At 43.0% G+C, this 20600-nt stretch overlaps 1 protein-coding gene across 3 annotated transcripts in view; it reads left to right on the forward strand.

Moving 5' to 3' along the window:
• The window catches only part of Vps20 (vacuolar protein sorting 20), a 75464-nt gene that overhangs the window by 3179 nt on the left and 51685 nt on the right, over positions 1-20600 (forward strand). For 2 of the 3 annotated variants that reach the window (XM_075703101.1, XM_075703100.1), the window contains exons 2-4: positions 7724-7833; positions 7888-7975; positions 8041-8127. In XM_075703101.1, the coding sequence (XP_075559216.1) occupies positions 7724-7833; positions 7888-7975; positions 8041-8127 (285 nt within the window). Of the gene's footprint in view, positions 1-2510; positions 2535-7723; positions 7834-7887; positions 7976-8040; positions 8128-20600 lie in introns of those variants that run through there. The other variant, XM_075703103.1, reaches the window with a different exon arrangement.

The following is a 20600-nucleotide window of genomic DNA, read 5'->3' on the forward strand; positions in this document are numbered from 1 at the left end:
ATATGCTGTTGTATTGTTGTTGACTTCCTGCCTAATAATTTTATGTGATTCCAAAATATTCTAGGTGCGGCCTTCTTTTTCTCACGTATTTCTGACAACCAACTTTCACTTTCACCTTTTAATTTTGCTTGCACCAGTATTTGAACCATAGACTTTTTCTCCCGGTATATTTCCCATTTACTGGTTACTTCATCCTGTGGCAACTGCGCCTTCTTTGCCTGCCTGTGCTCTCGAGATGCTTTCTGTCGTTCGGCGATCGCTTCTCGTATCTCCTTGTTCCAACAGCTTTTCGGTTTCTTTTTTCCTTTCCAATGAACATGTTGTTTCTCTTTCCGTATTTCTGTCGTTACTACACTTAGAAGCTCACCATATTCCCACCCCTTACTTGGCGACTTGCAAATTTCTTCCTCCACTCTAGTGACTATATTTGCTATTTGTTCAGCGTTCAAATTTGGACTGGCCATTTTGCTTTCGTTGCTCTCTTTTCCAACTACATATCCCATTTTCAAAATGATGCGTTTATGGTCACTCCCTATGCTGCTAAACCCTTCCTCATCGATGACCATTTCTCTCAACTTATCATCAATTCCTTCTGTCATCAGACAGTAATCAATGGTCGATTGCCGGTTGCCCACTTCCCACGTGATCTGTATATCGCCTAGAGTGCCTAGAGTTTTATATACACCCCCTGGCGAGCTTCGGCCGCGGCGGCCCCAACTCACGAACCACCCTGCACCCAGCTGCCCCTTGGGTGCCCTGGAGATCCTACGCCGTCTGCTTTATTATAATCTCAGGTGCACTCCTGAGGCGTCCGTTTGCCGGTTGCATGTTCCGTTCTGGAGCTTGTACTTATAAAAATTCATATCTCTCATCGCGACGAAAAAAGCACGCAGCAACGGAAAAAAGCGCGCCGCAACTTATACAACACCAGTTAGAAGCTTCCCGAAAAAAAAGTGTATGGGTGTCAAGTGTGGAAAGCCAGTAATGTGGTAGAGGTTTATATATATCCCAGCCTGCTCACAACCAGTGTTGCGCTTTTCTCAGTCCAGTAACCGGATCTGAGGTGATGTCAGATTTTCCTCTCTTAAAAATAGTTCAAGCTGTGACGCAGAACTTATGCAAATTCGTCCAATTAAATGTGTTCATGACATTCTGTGTCCCTATATAAGATTTTTAACATCTGCTTGTTGAGTGCCTCATTTCCGAAAAGAATGCAAATTGTAGAAGTGACTGTGCTGTTCAAAAATAGTGATGCGAATGACATGGCTAATTATCGACCAATTTCTGTACTACCCATATTCTCTAAGGGATTAGAAGAAGTTATCCATATTTGAATTTCCAGCTTCCTTGATAAACACAATTTAATCTCACCTGCTCAGTTTGGATTCAGCAAAAACAAATTTATGGAAATGGCATTACTTGAACAGAAGGAATTTATTTTATCACATTTTGAAAAACAAATGTTAGTACTGGGTATTTATGTGGATTTCTCTGGAGCCCTTGACTGTATTCATTACTATACACTAAAAAATTTGAAATGTATGGAATCCGCAGACATTTTCTGCAACTAATTCAGTCATACGTCCTTAGTCACCGGCAACAGTTAGTAAAAATTGAATCATATCAATCTGACCTAAAATCTATTATTAGAGATGTTCCCCAAGGGAGCGTTCTAAGTTTCTAAGTCCACTGCTCATTAATATTTATATCAATGACCTTACAAATATCTGTACAGAACCAAAATATATTTTATATGCGGATGACGCCAGTATTTTTATAACAGCTCCAGATTGTAATCAACTGCTAAGTGCAGCAAACTCCCTCCTTATAAACCTGAAAAAAAATGGTCAATAGCAAACCAGCTGAAAATAAATGTTAATAAAACAAAAGTTGTTATATTTAGGCCAAAACCGAAACAGTTTAATGCTCCAGTAAACTTAACGTACGGGGGCGAACCACTGGATATAACTGATCGCATTAAAATTCTTGGCATAACTTTTTCCAATAATATGCTTTGGGATGAGCACACTGGCACCGTTTTGACCACTCGTGTACCTCGCCTCAGAGCATGCCTGCCATTCGAGGTGAAACTTCTTCTGTATAGTTGGCTTTTTTACTCTCATCTAAATTACTGTTTGGGGCACAACTATTCAAACTAATTTACAAAATCTTTTTGTGCTCCAGAAAAGATTTGTCAGACTGCTTTATGACTTACCATATAACAGCCATACACACAGTATTTTTCAAAAACATTATACCAGTAAAAAATATTTATAGCTATAAGCTAACACTAGCCTTCGAACGCAAAGTACTTGAAAATAGAATGTTTCTGCATGACTTATCATCAATAAAAGAGAACATTTCCATACAAATTACCCATCACAAAGAAAAATGGAATGTTATAACCCCTCGAGCTAACTACTCTAGAGAAAAACTGTCCTTCACCCTGCCCTCTCTCCTGAATAATTACAGCAAAAGTACCACCGACATTTTAAAAATAACTAATGCTGAAATACGGCAACACTATGTATAAGGTATGTAGTCTTTCTCATTGGATGATTTTTGTGTTCATTCCTTGTGCCCTTTTCGGTGCCTATGTATGTCTTTGGCGTTCCTTCCTGTCACCTTTTTTACTGCCGCCTGGTAGAGGGGGCTGCGGGCCTCTGTCAGTTTGTTCGTGCAGCTTTTACCTGCAGCCTCCTCCATCTTTCTTGATGGGAAATAAGCGTTATTATTATTATTATTATTATTATTATTATTATTATTATTATTATTATTATTATTATTATTATTATATACAGGGTGTCCCAGGTAACTTTAGCCAGAGTTTCAAAATGTGCCGATGCACTAGAGACTAAATGCATGTTGTTGACTTTTTACGGAGTTACGGAGTAAGTCACTATTTTTTGTATTCTGCTTAATTACATAATTATTGAAGAATAATTAACCAACTTCGGAAGCAATGGACTTAGGCAAAAAATTGCAATTAAAAAGTTGTAGAGCGCTTTGCAAAGCGTCCAATCAGTTTCTAACTTTCTATCTACTAGGCATTAGTGTTTTTTCCGCTTACTGCAGATGCCTGCGAAATAAAAAGTACCACGTGACATGCCCGCTAGCGCATCGGGTTCGCAGTGCTACCAACGCTCCGCGTACGAACGAACATAGCATTTAGCCGGGTGTGCTGCCACTGTCATGAACCACCGTGAGGGAAGCACATCGGTGGCGTAAATCGCACAGCCAACGCCTGCGTCACTACAGTGTCGCCTTTTAAGTGGCAGCGCACCTTGCTAGATGCTATGTTCGTTTGTACAAGAAACGTTTGGGAGCGCTGCAATCACGACATGCAAGCGGGCATGTCACATGATATTTCTTTTGTATTTCGTGGGCATCTGCAGTTAGCGGTGTTGGAATCCCAGCGCTGACGCCCGTTGTTGCAGCTGGGTCGCAAGCCCCAAGGGTAGCGTTGGCCTGGCGGCCTGGGGCACGACTGGAAGCATCCGAAGGTCCGAGCAAAGCATGAGTCGACTGCTAACAGAACAACTTGTTTATTCTATCATCGCATAAGAGCGGGCGGTCAGGTCGACCGAAGTGGAGAGACGGGAGAGCACGTAACTCAACAGAAGAAATCGGAGCCTCTCTCTTCGCGTCCGGGGGCAGCTGCTTTTATACTCTCGCAGTTGAGGGAAAGAAGGAACGCCTCTATAGAGGCGCACGTGATGCGCCGCTCGGGCACGTTGAGACGAGTAGGTGACGCATCCGCCGGGCCGGCGCCGGGCAGACCTCCTCGCTTCACAGTTGGGGGAGCTCCTCTCCCCGGCTGCCGCGCTTTGACAAGCGTGGGCACCAACATGCACACACACACACACGCACACACGAAAACACGTGGCATTGGAACATGCCTCGACGCGCTTGGCGGGGAGGCGTAGCGGCGGCGCCGAACGGGCCAAAATGTCCGCCGCTTTGAACGAAGCCCCGGCGTCCGTTGCATCGGCGCCGGCTATACCGCGCGTCGTAGGCGAAACGTAACAGACCGCCCCGCCGGGGGAAGGAGATCCCGATGGTCAGGGGACTGCATCCGCTGTCCGGAGGGATGTCGCTCGATGATGCTCATAACTGAAGTCGGTCGTCCCTCGGCGTTTCTTGAGCGCAGCGCACACAGAAGGCCTCGTTCTCTCGTTCAGGTTCACACAGGACACTGCAAAGTGACTTCGGGAGAGTTGACATTTTTGTTCTCGTTCCCGGCAAGCGTTAGAACTACGCCGAAACTGAACCGCTCAGTCAGCAAGCACGAAACAACCCTCACCAAGTCCTGCTAGGCTCTTTCCCCTTTTATACCACTGCCTAGTTCCTTACAGTAGTCTAGCAGCACTCAGAACGCGTCCACAAATTGGAAAATTGCACTAGAAAGCACGTCATCTCTTTGAAACACTAAACAAAAGCAATATGTTAAAAATCCTGCCTCAGGAAGAAAAACATCAGTAACAAATAACTTTGAGGCTGATTCCTACGTTAGGGGCTTCGACTTAAGCCATCGGCGTTACCTTGAGACTCCCCTTTTTGTAACGCACCTCAAAGGAATATTGTTGCAAAGCGAGGCTCCAGCGCAGGAGGCGGCCATCTGTGAAAGAGATGGTCTGCAGCCATTGGAGAGGGCAGTGATCCGTCTCGAAGCATGCGAAGCGGAGATCGCAGCGAGCGACCGTACACTAGCTCAACCGGCGAAAACCCCGTAGGCGCATGCGGCGCGGTCTTTAATGCAAACATCACTCCAGGCAGACACAGCTCCCAGTCAGTTTGTTGTTGAAACCACAATGCTCTCAACACGCGCTTCATGACGGAGTGGAGCTTCTCAACGGAATTCGACTGTGGGTGGTACACTGAGCTGTGTAACAGCTTTACCCCACACCTTTCGAGAAAAGTTGTCGTCAAAGCGCTAGTAAACACTGTGCCCTGATCTGATTGGATTTCCGCAGGAAAACCAACTCGCGCAAATATGGACAGTAGTGCATTGACTATCTCAACTGAGCTGAGTTCTTTAAGCGGCACTGCTTCAGGGAACTTTGTCGCTGGGCAGATCACAGTCAAAATGTGTCTGTACCCCGTGGCTGTTACCGGCAGAGGTCCCAGTGTATCAATAACGAGCCGTCTAAAAGGCTCCGTAATGATAGGTACCAATTTCAACAGCGCCCTCGATTTGTCCCCTGGTTTGCCCACCCGCTGACAGGTGTCACATGTCCTCACAAAGTGGTCTGCGTCCCGAAAACACCCTGGCCAATAGTACTCTTGCAAGAGACGGTCCTTAGTTTTCTTAACTCCTAGGTGTCCGGACCACGAACCTCCATGCGACAAGCGCAACAGATCCTGACGGTAGCACTGAGGCACGATCAGCTGATCGAACTCCACTCCCCTGCGGTCTAGATACTTCCGGTACAGGACCCCACCTCTTTCCACAAAGCGAGCATTTTTCTTGGCGATACCTTCCTTGACAATGCAGCGTATGTTTTCTAGGCTGCCATCCTTTTTTTGCTCGGCTATCAAAGCCGACCGGCTGACTATTAGCAACCTATTAAGTCCGTCTGACGTAGACGCGATGAGCAAATCTGCGGATAGCTCTTCTAACTTTCCCGCATTGGGAATTCCCTCTCCAGTATCTGGTGCCTTCAACGCTACAGGCTCAATTTTATTCAGTTCGGACGTGCTCTGAATATCAGCTTGCTGCGCCTCTGACCCTTTTTCATTGTTTGACAACGTCGGCCCCGCAACTACCGCCTTTGCAGCGAGCTCCCGAACCTTCGATCTGGTTAAGGCCCGAACGCTAGCCTCACCAAACAAAAGCCCCTTCTCGCGCAGGAGGTGATCGGACCTGTTCGAAAATAGGTACGGGTACTGGGGGGGCAGCATAGATGACACTGCGGCCTCCGTCTCAACTGCTCCGAAAGGTCCTTCAATAAGCACTTTGGCTATGGGCAGACACACGCTATGAGCTTCTACGGCTTGCTTGATCCATGCGCACTCGCCCGTGAACATATCGGGTTCTACGTAAGAGGGGTGAACTACATCCATCGTAGCTGCGGAATCGCGAAGCACTCGGCACTCTTTCCCGTTCACGAGGAGGTCTCGCATGTAAGGCTCGAGAAGTTTCATGTTCTCGTCAGTGCTGCATAATGACAAAAACACGACTTTTGTTTTTGTTTCTGGACACTGCGCCGAAAAGTGACCCGGCTTCTGGCACGTATAACAAACGCGCGCTTGCCTCGTCTCGAACCGCTTTCTGCGTTCGGCTTCGGCGGCCGCCGTCTCCTTACGTTCGGTCGGACTGCTTTCACTCGCATCCGCACTACGTGTGTCGCCCCTTGCTCTCATGGGTGTGAACTTTGACCTCTCAAACTTGGAGCCAAATTCACCCTTTTGACCGTCCTTAGCTCCGCGAGCCCGACGCGTCACAAACTCCTCGGCTAGCTCAGCGGCTTTAGCAACCGTACTAACGTCTGGCCTATCCAAGACCCAGTACCGCACGTTCTCAGGTAACCGACTATAAAACTGTTCCAGCCCGAAACACTGCAGAACTTTCTCGTGGTCACCAAATGCTTTCTCTTCTTTGAGCCACTCCTGCATGTTTGACATAAGCCTGTAGGCAAACTCTGTATATGACTCACTTTTGCCTTTCTCATTTTCCCGAAACTTCCGACGGAACGCCTCCGCTGACAGCCTGTACTTTTTTAGCAGACTCGATTTCACTTGGTCGAAATCCTCTGCCTCCTCTCTCTTCAAGCGAGCGACTACGTCGGCCGCCTCGCCGGGTAACAAAGTGAGCAAGCGCTGTGGCCACGTTTCCCGAGAGAACCCCTGCTTCTCGCACGTTCGCTCAAAGTTAACCAGGAACAAACCAATGTCCTCTCCAAGCTTAAACGGCCGCATCAGGTCAGTCATGTTGAACAATACTCGTTCTCCTGCACCGTGTGCCTAACTTCCATTACGAGCGCGTTCCATCTCTACCTCGAGACGCTTCATTTCCAAAGCATGTTGACGGTCGCGCTCTTCTTTCTCTTTTTGCTCTTTACGTTGGCGCTCCTGTGTTTTTGCCGTCTCCCTCTCCTCAATGGTCTCAAGGCATTCCGACAGCTCGTCATCCTCAGCTTCTAACTCAAGAATAGCCCTTAGCAGTTCTGGTAACCATAAACGTAACAGCGGACAAGCACTAATTCCTAATAGATAGAAGGTTAGAAACTGTATAGTCGGACGTTTTGCAAAGTGCTCTACAGCTTTCCATTTGGAATTTTTGTCTAACTTCATTGCTTCTGAAGTTGGTTAATTCATCTTGACTAATTATGCAATTAAGCAGAATAAAAATAATATAATGGACTTACTCCAATAGCCAGCAACATGCATTTGGTTGTGTCGCCTTAGAGTGCATCGGCATATTTTTAAACTCTAGCTAAAATTAGCTGGCATGCTCTATATATATATATACTATATATAGTGCAAGTGACGGTGGTCAGTTCCGGAGGACTACTGTCAGTTGCACTTCACTCCTCAAAGGGGCAGACCATGTATTGAGTGAGCTCCTGAGCAACACTTTGCTATGTGATGAATGTGGTTTAAGTCATGGATCCAGGAGCTCAGAGGCGCAACGTAATGCTCCCGCATTTCCCTCCCATTTACTGCTAAATTTCCACTGGATTTTTTTATTAACAGTGCTTAATTCTTGCGGTTTTTCTTTCAGCAACTGAAGCAGCAAAGGGATAAGATCAAACAGTACCAGAAGAAAATCTTCAGCACTTTGGAGAATGAGCGCCAACTTGCCCGAAAGCTCCTCCATGAAGGTCGGAAAGAGTGAGTCGCTCGGCTTCTTTGCTGCACACTGGTTAACCTTTCATTGTCCGCCAGGAAAGCAATGCTACTGCTCAAGAAGAAGCGGTTCATGGAACAAATGCTGGAGAAAACTGACGGGCAGCTGACCAACCTGGAGAGAATGGTCAGTGATGCTGGCTCTTTTGACGCATGCGAGTGGACTGCAGCGCCTCCTGTTCCTTCCAACAGGTCCATGACATTGAGTATGCCCAAATTGAAATCCAAGTTGTTGAGGGCCTCAAGGTTGGCAATGAGTCGTTGAAGAAGCTCCATGAGGCAAGTATTGATTTTGGTGATTCTAACGTTTAGGCATGGCATAGCGTCACCAGCTTCATTTTCATTTCATTTTCTTTTTTATTTCTACTCTTGCCATACAAATTATCAAACACTGACTGAACACATAGCCAGAGGCTAGTGTGGGGTTCAGAAACAAAAATACACGATGGCAATGACACAACACTTGTGTAAAATAGAAAGCCCAAAATCACGGCGAAAGACCAAAGTACACTATACAATGAGGAAAAAATAATATAATATGCATTTTACAGCAGAATTAATAAAGATCTGTAATGAACAACACTGTACAACAAACACAAACCGCTAACGACTGTCACATAGATCAAATAAGGCTCAAAAAGTATGTTCTTAATTCTTTATTTGTTTCGTGGGACTGTTTTATTTCTGGGGTAAAGCATTCCAAACCTTGGCTCCTGTAAACTGCACCAATCTTTCACTGTAGATGTTATTATTCGGTGGCAGATTAAAGTTATTATGTGTGAGGTTTCTCGTGAGTCGAGAAGGAGAGCGAAACAGGGAGGCATTTAAAGGTTGTTTATATTTTACTATGTTGTTTACACACACCGCTATCTTTAAAGACCGCAAAAGATCAAAAGGAAGGATATTTAATAACTGGAAAATTGGTTTACTTGGTTCAGTATACTTGCTTTGTGTTATAATTCGAATAGCCCATTTTTGTAATTGCCGGATAGGATCAAGGTAAGTGTTGTATGTCAAACCCCATGATTCTACACAGTATGTTAGATGACTGTTAATAAGGGCAAAATAAAGGGTACGCAGTGTATGTGTGTTAAAACAATCACGGGCCTGTAATAAGGCATAACAGCCAGAAGCCAACTTCCGCTAATCTGATTTTTCCAGTGAAGATGTTCTCATCTAGAATGACACCAAGATACTTAAATGAGTGTGTTCGTTCGAGTGAGTGGTCGTTAATGAAAATGTTAATTTGGAAGCTGTCAATGACTTTTGCTCGTGAGCTAAATACCATATATTTGGTTTTGCTTGAATTAATCGTTAGCTTGTTGGTAAGAAACCAGCTTGTAATTTTTTTCAATTCAGCGTTTGTCTTTGCTTCTAGATCCTCATGGTTGTCAGCTGTTACTATGATCGCAGTGTCATCAGCATACATTAAAATATCACAGCAACTTAGGACCTTCGGCAAATCATTCAAGTATAACAAAAATAACATGGGCCCTAAAACGGATCCTTGAGGAACCCCGGTCTGTAAATATTTAAGTGATGATATGATGTTATTGATAACTACAGCTTGTTGACGGTTTTCAATGTAACTGGAAAGTAAGCTGTAGGCTTCACCGTGAAATCCATAGTGGTTTAATTTGTTGAGCATAATAGCGTGATCCACGGTATCAAACGCTTTCTTTAAAGCACTTCTCCATCATAGCCAAGCTATGATGGAGAAGTGCTTGCGTCTTGAAAATTGGTGAGCTCTTATTTTGGCACCACAAAACTTACAGAAAAATGTTTTGTAATGTTGCTAGCTTGGCTAGAAGAGTGTGAGGGTAGCTGTTTAACAGAAAGAGAAGTCACACTTGAGTGACGTTCTCCAACAGGCGGCTATGTATAAGCCTAGTGGTTTATTTGGCTTGTCTTATTATTGCACTTTCCATACACCACATGGTGTTTCGCTGTATCCTTGAAAGCTGTTGAAAGTCATTGCATCCCAGCAGTACTCACCTGTTATCCAACAAAGAAGCTTGAACTGTTGAAGATTGTGTAATGAATGCTAGAATGGGGGGGGGGAGAAGTGTATTTCCTAAAGATGGGGGGGAGTTGGTTGGACATAGTGTGATTTCCAGTGCAAAGATACCTGTCATGTATTGACCCATTTTGCACAGAAAATGACACATCTCTAGTTGTAACATTCAACAACAGCCGCGTGTAGATTGATTGATTGATTGATTCTCTATTGGTTTATCACAACACATGTGATAGGAGGCGAAGGGAAAAGCTATTCTTGCTTGAGGGAGTCCTTCGCCCCCACACTGGCAAGGACAGCAGCAGAGGCACACACATTTTTGTTTACATTGTCGTACACCTGGACAAAACCATCATATGAAACACAACATTGTTATACACTTTGACAAAACCTTAAAATTAAACACATCGTTAGTTACTGCCCAGTTAATTACATAGGGCGTCATGCGTTAGCGTACATCACTTTACATCAGCATAAAACGGCAGCACAACATTTCATAACAATGTACGCATAGTAACAGTGGAATTAAACGATACAATTAAATACAAATTATAAACAGCTCTAGAAGTAAATTTTAGGCTATAAAGAACGCGTACAAGTCAGATAATTTTACTTCCTGAATATTGATTTTATTGTTATTATAGTCATTTAGTGAATGTGGAAGTTTGTCATGAAGCATTTGCCTACCATAGCCATTGCGACAATGCGGAGCATTTCATATTTGTGTTCTTGTGTTGTGTGATACTTCCTTCGGATGGAGATTTAGTGAGCCCCTAAAGATAGTATTATGACAGTCATAATTAAGGCAATATTCATGCAACAATTTATACTCATGTGTGTCTTGTGCTCTAATTATTCTAAATTTTTTAAATAGCTCCGCAGTAGAATGCTGAATTGGCACATACTCGATTATTCGCAAAACTCTTTTTTGCATTACTAGTAACCACAAGAGGTTCAATTATGTTGTAGTCCCCCAGACCAAATGACAGCAGTTTAGATACGAAGCGAAGAGGGCATTATAAATCAGCAATTTATTGACTTCGGAATTAGGCAGCAGTTTTGGTTCAGAATTCCCGTTATCGCACCTAATTTTTGTAATATCGCATTGTCATGCTTATCCCACCGCAGTGATTCTGAAAAATGCACACAAAGTACCCTAATATAGTAGCCGACTAGCTGTATCTCTGAGCAGCAAAAAACAAGGTTACCTATTGCAGAAGCCTGCCTACCTATATTATAGAATGAAAAATCACAGCCTTAGTTTTTTTTTGTATTTATCTTTAATTGGTTATTATCTGTCCACATGCTTGATTCCTCTAAAACAGCATTACCTTTACCAAGAAGATTGGCATTTGATGAGTACAAAACAAATATGCTGGCGTCGTCAGCACAAATTTCAAATTTAACTTCGGAAGATACGTGGATTATGTCATTCATGTATAAATTAACGATTAAAGGCCCGAGAATGCCACCCTGCGGTACTCCTGAGATTATTTGCTTTCTGTCAGATACTATTTCATTCATCGACACAAACTGACATTTTTCTGAAAGATAACTTTTGAGTAGCATCAGGGGCAGCCCATGGATGCCATAGTGACTTAATTTGTCACATAAAATTTTGTGATTTATATAATCAAAAGCTTGCATAAAATCAACAAAAATTCCAAGAACAATTCACTAGAGTTGAGGATTGGGCAAGTTGGTATTGCATTGTAAAGCTGGTACAGCACAACTTAGAAAGGAAGAAGTAAAGTTGTTGCACTGTACCAGCTTTAGAATTCAAAAACAAATTGTGAGTTTTTTTCAAATTTCACCAATATATATTCTTTCTGGTCGAGAGGAGCTAGTTCTGTAGATTTATATTTTATAAATCCGTAGTGACATTTCATTATCACGTGCTTGTTGCAGAAAGCATAAAGTCGAGTATAGGTTTTTCTCTCAGAACCTTTAGAAAACACAGGCAACATTGACACTGGTCTATAATTCGAGACTTCTTTCTTGTCTCCTTTCATATATAAAGCCACTACACGAGCTACTTGCATTTTGGATGGAAAAACACCCATTGAAATACATAGGTTAAATATGTCTGTCAGCACCAGAGCAATTTTATTATGTATTTGACTGGCTTTACTTGCAGCCCATCAGCATCGCAGCTACGGCTGTTCTTGAGAGGCCCAACAAAACAGCACAGACTTCATGTTCTACTGTTCTAAAAATAACATGTTTATGGGGAGCAAGAGTTGTGTAGGATGCACGTGGCGTAGCTTTAAAATCTCGGACGAGTTCTCTTGTGTAACTGCTGATTACACAAAATAATCATTAAACATGTTGACCATAAGATCACCACTGACTGTTCCCCCACCATTTAAGACTTCCTTTGTGTCGCTCCGTCCCATAAGTGAATTCAGCTTGTTCCATAACACATTTGTTTTTTTAGAACAGGAACAAAATAGATTAAAGTAATCCATTTCCTTTGATTTTTTAAGTTCCTTATCTAAAGCATTTTGAAACTGCTTAAGTGCAATTAGATCTACTTCTTTGCACGTATGCATAAGCTTCTGAAATAAACTATCCTTTTCATCAATCTTGTGCAAAAGCTCGCACGTCATCCATGGCTTTCGACAGCCGTTGACCCTTTCCAGACGTTTATAAATGAAGTGTTTTTTTTTTTTGTACACTGCCAAGAAACAACTAAAGAATGTATCATAAGCCACATTAGCATCAGTAGAATGTAAAATATTGTCCCAACACATGTTACTTATATCAAAATAGAAAGCATCCAGAGCCATTTGCGAGACACGCTGGAAACTAGAAGCAATGTCAGTGTACACTCTAGGACTGTTGGTCCTAATACAGCAGTAGATTGGCCTATGATCGCTGATAGGGTACGAAAGAACTCCCATTGTAACCAAGGACTTATAATAATTTGTTATACACAAATCAATAATAGTCTGCGAGCACATGGTAACCCTTGTAGGAATATTTACGTTTGCACAGTTATGGCATGAAAGGAGATTTCCGAACTCAAATTTTTTACATTATCTCAGTTTATAGCTATACTGCAGTCTCTGCCAATGACATTATATTGATTTTCATTCACAAATGTAAGCAAGTTATCGAAGAAAAACAAGAAAAGCATGCATGTTGTCATCTGGAGGATGATAACAGGAAATGGGGATTACATTGCTAAAAAAGAACACAGACCGCTTCATAATCGGCAGTTACACAAAAGAACTTGTCAAGTATTACTGCTTTAAAGGAATTATTTACTAACAAAGAGATGCCTCTACTTCATCAGGCTAGCCTATGCACGAAGAATGTTTTCATGTCAGGAATATAAAAAAAAAAAATCCAACTCATTTGATTGCCAGGTTTCTGTGAACATAATAATATCAAAGCAGTAATTCATCCTCTTAAAAAGACATTCAAGTTCCTTGACCATGTTTCCAATGGACTGCACATTTAAATGAAAGCACCGAAAGAAACCACTGTGCTTGTTATCAAATTCTCCGACTAATTCAGTGAGTGTAATACACCCTAAGGAATCCATTGCAAGTCTTGTAATACGTCACGCAAGCAGATACGCTGACAAAATAGAAAGTCAGTCACACAGGGCAGTCAAGTCGTCCTCGCCCCTGGTGACTGCAGCTGGTTGCCCGTTCTTTTTGCGCACCAGGACTTTCCCGTTCGAGTGCCGTGCGTAATCACACCCAATCCTGTAGCCCATGCTCTTGCTGTCCCAAGGAGAATCCTTGCATGCTTAGTCATGTTCGCTGTTACTCCCTCACTAGACTGCCGGAACGCCTTCCTTCTTCTCTAGCCAGATGGGACGTGTGTCCTGATGCACAAATTGAAAATTGAATTATCATGCCCTGTATCCTGCCCAACTTGGATGCCATCCTGTGAAGGGCAGAAATGTCTGCACGAACCAGTTTACGGACATCCAACTTTGTAGTGGCATCATTGGCTTTAGCTAGAAGGTCCTCTTCCTCAGGTATTCTGTGGATTGCAATATTCAAGCGCCTGCTGCGATGCCCGTCAATGTCAAGCTGTAGCTGGGCAAGACTTTTAGCATTACAAGCTTTCTCAATTTTATCAACTCGTCCACAAATGCATTTTATCTCATGTTCGTTTAGGTACTCCTGAATGTTAGCAAATTTATCAGAGAGCAATTGAGCTAGCCTTTCCACTTGGACTTTTTCGTTCAAAGGGAGGAGAGAGGTTGTCTTCTTGTTGTGTCTGCTATAACGAGTTGGACGTCTCCCAACAGATCTACAGTCGCTGTGTTGCCCGTCGTACCGCCCGGCCTGCAAGCCTCACAGTTCTTCTTAGTATTGTGTTTGGTCGCAAATGCTTCTTCAGTCATGCCCGAACAGACCATGCCATGAAAGCTAAATTCACAAATGCTGCATGTAATAACATTCTTGTCGTCATTCACTGCAGCTGGGCACTTAGGCATGCTTGCAACTCAAAGCATCAGCAGAACAACACCATCAGTGGCAGTGGCGACAGTAAATAAATGAAAACACAAAAAGCGTGCATATATAGTACACGAGAGTTGCCAACCTGTAATGCACAAGAAGAATGGTCAGGCATGCTGCCTGCACCGTCGCTGCTGCCAAATTGCGAGCTGCGTGCCTTATGGTACGCCCCCGATGCAAAGCGCAGATCAGTCGCAGTGTCGCTTGTTGATAAACGGCGCATCGCAAGACGATTTTCATCTTGTTAAAGAGCAGGCGAAGCATGGGAGATTCAGTGTTCGGGCAGAATATGGCCGGCACAGTTGCTGGTTAAAATCCAATGAAGCTTTGAACACAGCGCCTGTAATGTACAAGAAGAATGGTCAGACGCTGATATATTCTACTTGAGATAAGAGTGGGCACTTTGTGTACTGCACATAGCTGCTACACACCACTGTGGCAATGGCATGCCAATTCCTACTCGCAGCAGTTTCATACCCATGGAATGTAAATGCACTCATGTACGTAGCTAAATCAGCGCATCCCACATTTTATTTTTATTTTATTTAATAATACTGTCAGCCCATGAAGGAGTGTAAGATATAAACACATACAAGAATACAATATGACAACAAAAAGCAGGTGAATGAACAACTGCAGACGTCGCAGCAGGGATGCGAATCAGTTTAGATTCTATGCACCTTACAAATTCCCCCCAAAAATAAGAAACAATAATGAACAGATACACCTTTGGCAAAGTTATGATATACATATTAGTTAGCGGCAAAAAGAATAACGTGTACACATGGTAAAAATTCTTCAACGCATGAGGCTGACATGACAGAGTTGGGCAGCGCATTCCATTCTGTAATACCTCTCGGGATTAAGCTGTACTTAGAACAGTCATTTCTGACTTGAGGGGATGTGATTTACTGGCTATGACGATGTCTGGACATTTCATTTATCGAGATTTTGAAGCACTTGTGTTTGTTGACAAGCAAGTGACCATTAATGATAAGGTAAATGATACATAACTGTTACATAAGAAGCCGATCAATGAGTTAGCGGTAAGAGGGAAAATAGAGGAATTCCAGATCAAGCTACAGAACCGCTATTCGGCTTTTACTCAGGAAGAGGACCTTAGTGTTTAAGCAGTGAATGACAATGTTGTGGGCATCATTAAGGAGTGTGCAATAGAAGTTGGTGGTAACTCCGTCAGACAGGATACCAGTAAGCTATTGCAGGAGACGAAAGATCTGATTAAGAAATGCCAATGTATGAAAGCCTCTAACCCTACAGCTAGACTAGAACTGGCAGAACTTTTCCAAGTTAATCAACAAGCGTAAGACAGCTGACATAAGGAAGTATACTATGGATTGAATCGAACATGCTCTCAGGAACGGAAAAAGCCTAAAAGCAGTGAAGAAGAAATCAGAAATAGGCAAGAATCAGATGTATGCGTTAAGAGACAAAGCCGGCAATATCATTACTAATATGAATGAGATAGTTCAAGTGGCTGAGGAGTTCTATAGAGATTTATACAGTACCAGTAGCACCCATGACGATAATGGAAGAGAGAATAGTCTGGAGGAATTTCAAATCCTACAAGTAACGCCGGAAGAAGTAAAGAAAGCCTTGGGAGCTATGCAAAGGGGGAAAGCAGCTGGGGAGGATCAGGTAACAGCAGATTTGTTGAAGGATGGTGGGCAGATTGTTCTTGAAAAACAGGCCACCCTGTATACGCAATGCCTCATGACTTCGAGCGTACCGGTATCTTGGAAGAACACTAACATAAGCCTAATCCATAAGAACGGGGATGCCAAAGACTTCAAAAATTAGACCAATCAGCTTACTGTCCGTTGCCTAAAAAGTATTTACAACAGTAATCGCAAATAGAATCAGGAACACCTTACACTTCTGTCAACCAAAGGACCAGGCAGGATTCCGTAAAGGCTTCTCAACAATTGACCATATTCACACTATCGAATCATGTGATAGAGAAATGTGCGGAATATAACCAGCCGTTTCATTGATTACGAGAAAGCATTTGATTCAGTCGAAACCTCAGCAGTCATAGAGGCATTGCGGAATCAGGGTGCAGCCGAGCTGTATGTAAAATTACTGAAAGATATAGCGGCTCCACAGCCACCGTAGTCCTCCACAAAGAAAGCAACAAAATCCCAATAAAGAAAGGCGTCAGACAGGGAGATACGATCTCTCCAATGCTATTCACAGCGTGTTTACAGGAAGTATTCAGAGACCTGGATTGGGAAGAATTGGGGATAAGAGTTAATGGAGAATACCTTAGTAACTTGCAATTTGCTGTTGATATTGCCATGCTTAGTAACTCAGGGGACCAATTGCAATGCATGCTCACTGACCTGGAGAGGCAAAGCAGAAGAGTGGTTCTAAAAATTAATTTGCAGAAAACTAAAGTAATGTTTAACAGTCTCAGAAGAGAACAGCAGTTTACGATAGGTAACGAGACACTGGAACTGGTAATGAAATACATCTACTTAGGACAGGTAGCGACCGCGGATCCGGATCATGAGACTGAAATAATCAGAAGAATAAGAATTGGCTGGGGTGCATTTGGCAGGCATTCTCAGATCATGAACAGCAGGATGCCATTATCCCTCAAGAGAAAAGTGTATAACAGCTGTGTCTTACCAGTACTCGCATACGGGGCAGAAACCTGGAGGCTTACAAAAAGGGTTCTACTTAAATTGAGGACGACGCAACGAGCTATGGAAAGAAGTGTGATGGGTGTAACGTTAAGGGATAAGAAAAGAGCAGATTGGGTGAGGGAACAAACTCGAGTTAATGACATCTTAGTTGAAATCAAGAAAAATAAATGGGCATGGGCAGGACATGTAATGAGGAGGGAAGATAACCGATGGTCAGTAAGGGTTACGGACTGGATTCCAAGGGAAGGGAAGCGTAGCAGAGGGCGGCAGAAAGTTAGATGGGCGGATGACATTAAGAAGTTGCAGGGACGACATGGCCAAAATTAGTACATGACTGGGGTAGTTAGAGAAGTATGGGAGAGGCCTTAGCCCTGCAGTGGGCATAACCAGGCTGATGTTGATGTTGAAATATGTTTCAGTCGCTCATACCTGGTACGCAAATCTAGCGGAGATAATTCGGCATGCTTACAAAGTTCAGTGGGGGATTGGCGTTAACAATGCTTGTTAAATATGAACCTTGATGCTAACCTCTGGATTCTATCAATTTTTGTTGGTTGGACTTAGTGTTGGGATTCCATACAGTTTTAGCATACTCCATGATAGGACGTGTTAAGAATTTATAGGCTAAAATTTTTACCTCAGGTGTCGACGCACTTATATTCCGCCTTAGGCTCCAGAGCGCTTTGCTAGCCTTACTACATACAGCATCAATGTGTTGATTCCATCAGAGGTCAGAAGTGAACGTTATTCCTATATACTTACGTTTATCAACTCTGCTAATAGTTATACTACTTATATTGTAAAGATAATGCAATTTTTTTTCTTTCTCGTAATGGACATAACAGATTTAACTGCGTTTTGTTCCATCTGCCAGTTGTCGCACCATTTTTAAATTTTTTGCAGACTAGACTGTAAAATGGCCTGATCATTACTATCTCGAATTTTATTATACATCACACAATCATCAGCAAAAAGTGTGACAGGGACACTAATATTACTTTATAAAGACCAGAAATAAAGCAGGACCTAACACACTTCCATGCGGAACACCCGACACAACACGGGAAGGGTGTGATGGGCACCACGTGAAATCAACATGTTGTTGTCCAGAAGAAAGGCAAGATGAAAACCACTGAGTGATTGTGGGGCTTTGAGATACGGAATTAATTTTTGTGATTAACTTCGGATGGGACACTTTGTCGAATGCTTTCGCAAAGTCGAGGAAGATTATGTCTGTTTGAGCATGGGAGTTTAACGTTTCTGAGAGGTCGTGTACAATTTCAATGAGTTGGGTGATTGTTGAGAGCTTTTTTCGGAAACCATGCTGCCCAGGAAAAATCAAGTTGGATTTGTCCAAATAAGAAACTAATCGTTTATAAATAATGTGCTCGAGAAGACGCGCTTGTAATAGAAATTGGTCTATAATTTGCCACTTCTGCAGTACTGCCAATTTTGTGTATAGGTATGATTTTGCGCGTTTCCGTGCTATCGGGAAGCAACCACTATCAACAGAGGACTGCAAAATTTTAATTACGTATTTAGAGTTCCATTCTGCATATCTACGTAAAAACTTGTTTGGAATGTCGTCAGGACCAGGGCTCTTCTTAACATTAATATCCAGCAAGAGATTTAAAACACCTTGTTCATTGATTTCAATGTTTGCAATAGGTGGTCTAGCGGCTGTGTTGGCTACATGAGGTGTATGACCATTATCTTTAGTAAAAACGGATGCAAAGTAAGCAATAAAATTATCAGCTTGCATTGCAGTAGCACTGCAGGATTCTGAGGATAACTGTTTTGTAGATGGGTTGACATAATGCCAGAACTTCTGCAGTGCCTCTTTAAGGAACTTCGTAAGTGTCACATTATAAAACTTGTCTTTACGTTCTTTTATAAGGTATTTCAGGTCTTGGCTTATGTGTTGAATTGAGAACTTCTTATCGGAGGTTGCATACCTCGAACAGTCCCCGCGTTTTCACCTTAATCTTCTCTATAGATGTATAACTTCCCTTGTAATAAAAGGGTTTCTCCTTTTAATTGTTTATAGCACTTTGGAATGTAATTTTTACTACAATCCATGACCATTACAAAATAGTAGACCCATAAATCATCTGTACTAGCATTCGACTCTACGAGATGAACAAAATGGTCAAATGAACACTCTAAAAAGTCTAACACACCAACATCATTAGCAGAGGAAAATTTCAAAAATGTTTTATTAATGGGACATGGATATGGTTCAGGTCCTAAGCACCATTTATGGTCTGAAGGACTATCCTCCGTTTTGCATATTTCTGGATATGGTATTAAAGAATTCGACAGAAAAATTAAATCAAGTATTGATGACTTAGTCTCGCAGATTCTTGTATAATCTGTCACTACCTGGGTTAGGCCTAAACAGAAAGCTAGCTTCAAAAGCTGGTCACAACTCGAAACCTCAGTTTGTCCTGGTGAAAGTGTCTGCGAATCAATGCCGGCCAAGTTATAATCATCTAAAAGTATAATATTATTGCCTTAATGCATGCTAGACTCCATAAATTTTTTTAAATGCAAAATAACATCGATAGGTGAGTTAGGAGCCCTGTACAGTCGCCGACTGATTTTTCGGACTCCAAAAATTCGGACATGCTCGCTTATTCGGTCTGCTTCGCGGTACTGCCATTCCCCTCATAGACCATAATGCATAACAACTTCCGAAAGTTTGGATACCTTGCAACCTCTCATCCGATTTTTCGGACACTCGTTGAACCAACTCGATCGAGAGCACCATGCACAGACTCTGACCGGTGCATGGTTCGACTTGCTGAACGCCATTTTTGTTTTGAATGGAGCCTCCTTGTTGCCCCACAAAGTGGCGCTACTGCAAATCCCCGCTCATCATCATCATTTCTGCCTGGTTCGTGGCCACAGCAGTTTCAATCTCAACTTAGTAAGCCATGTCAAGACAATCTAGCAGCTGATTGGTTTGTTTCTTCGGGCACGACGCTGCGAAAGGCAATGTTTTTCGTTTGTGCGACTGGTGTCGGCGTGATGGCATACTGATGTTTGCTTTGTGTGCCATGTCGAGGTTGCGGTGATCCAACACGGCATACGGAAACATCGCGTCAAGTGTCTAAGGGCGCCGACTGCGCCCGCGCAGACTGCACTGGGGAATCATGGTAAGGGTTGTAACAGCACACCCAAGACAAGGACAACAGAAGGAATAAAAACGACACAGCGCTGTGTCATCGTTTTTATTCTTTCTGTTGTCCTTGTCTTGGGTGCGCTGTTACAACGCTTACCATGAATCCCAACCAACTGGCCCAACTTGCCGTTCTGATGCGCTGGGGAATGCTGGGAAGCGGGCGCTGGGAGGCCTAGGATCGGTTGCCTTCCGATGTGCTCCCTACTGACGCTGAAAATTTTCTGCCGAGACCTGCGCAGTGATTGCATTACAATTCCGGACACAGTCTCATTTGACAGTTTCACAGGTGCTGACACTGCTGTGCTGACATGCGCTGAACTCGACGACGGCGAGATCATTCGTCAGGTTTCTGCTGCACCGCCGGACGATGACTCCGATTCGAAAGATCACCATGTGCTACGCTG

The sequence above is a fragment of the Dermacentor variabilis genome, chromosome 8 (genome assembly GCF_050947875.1).
Source record: "Dermacentor variabilis isolate Ectoservices chromosome 8, ASM5094787v1, whole genome shotgun sequence".
NCBI classification, from domain to species: domain Eukaryota; kingdom Metazoa; phylum Arthropoda; class Arachnida; order Ixodida; family Ixodidae; genus Dermacentor; species Dermacentor variabilis.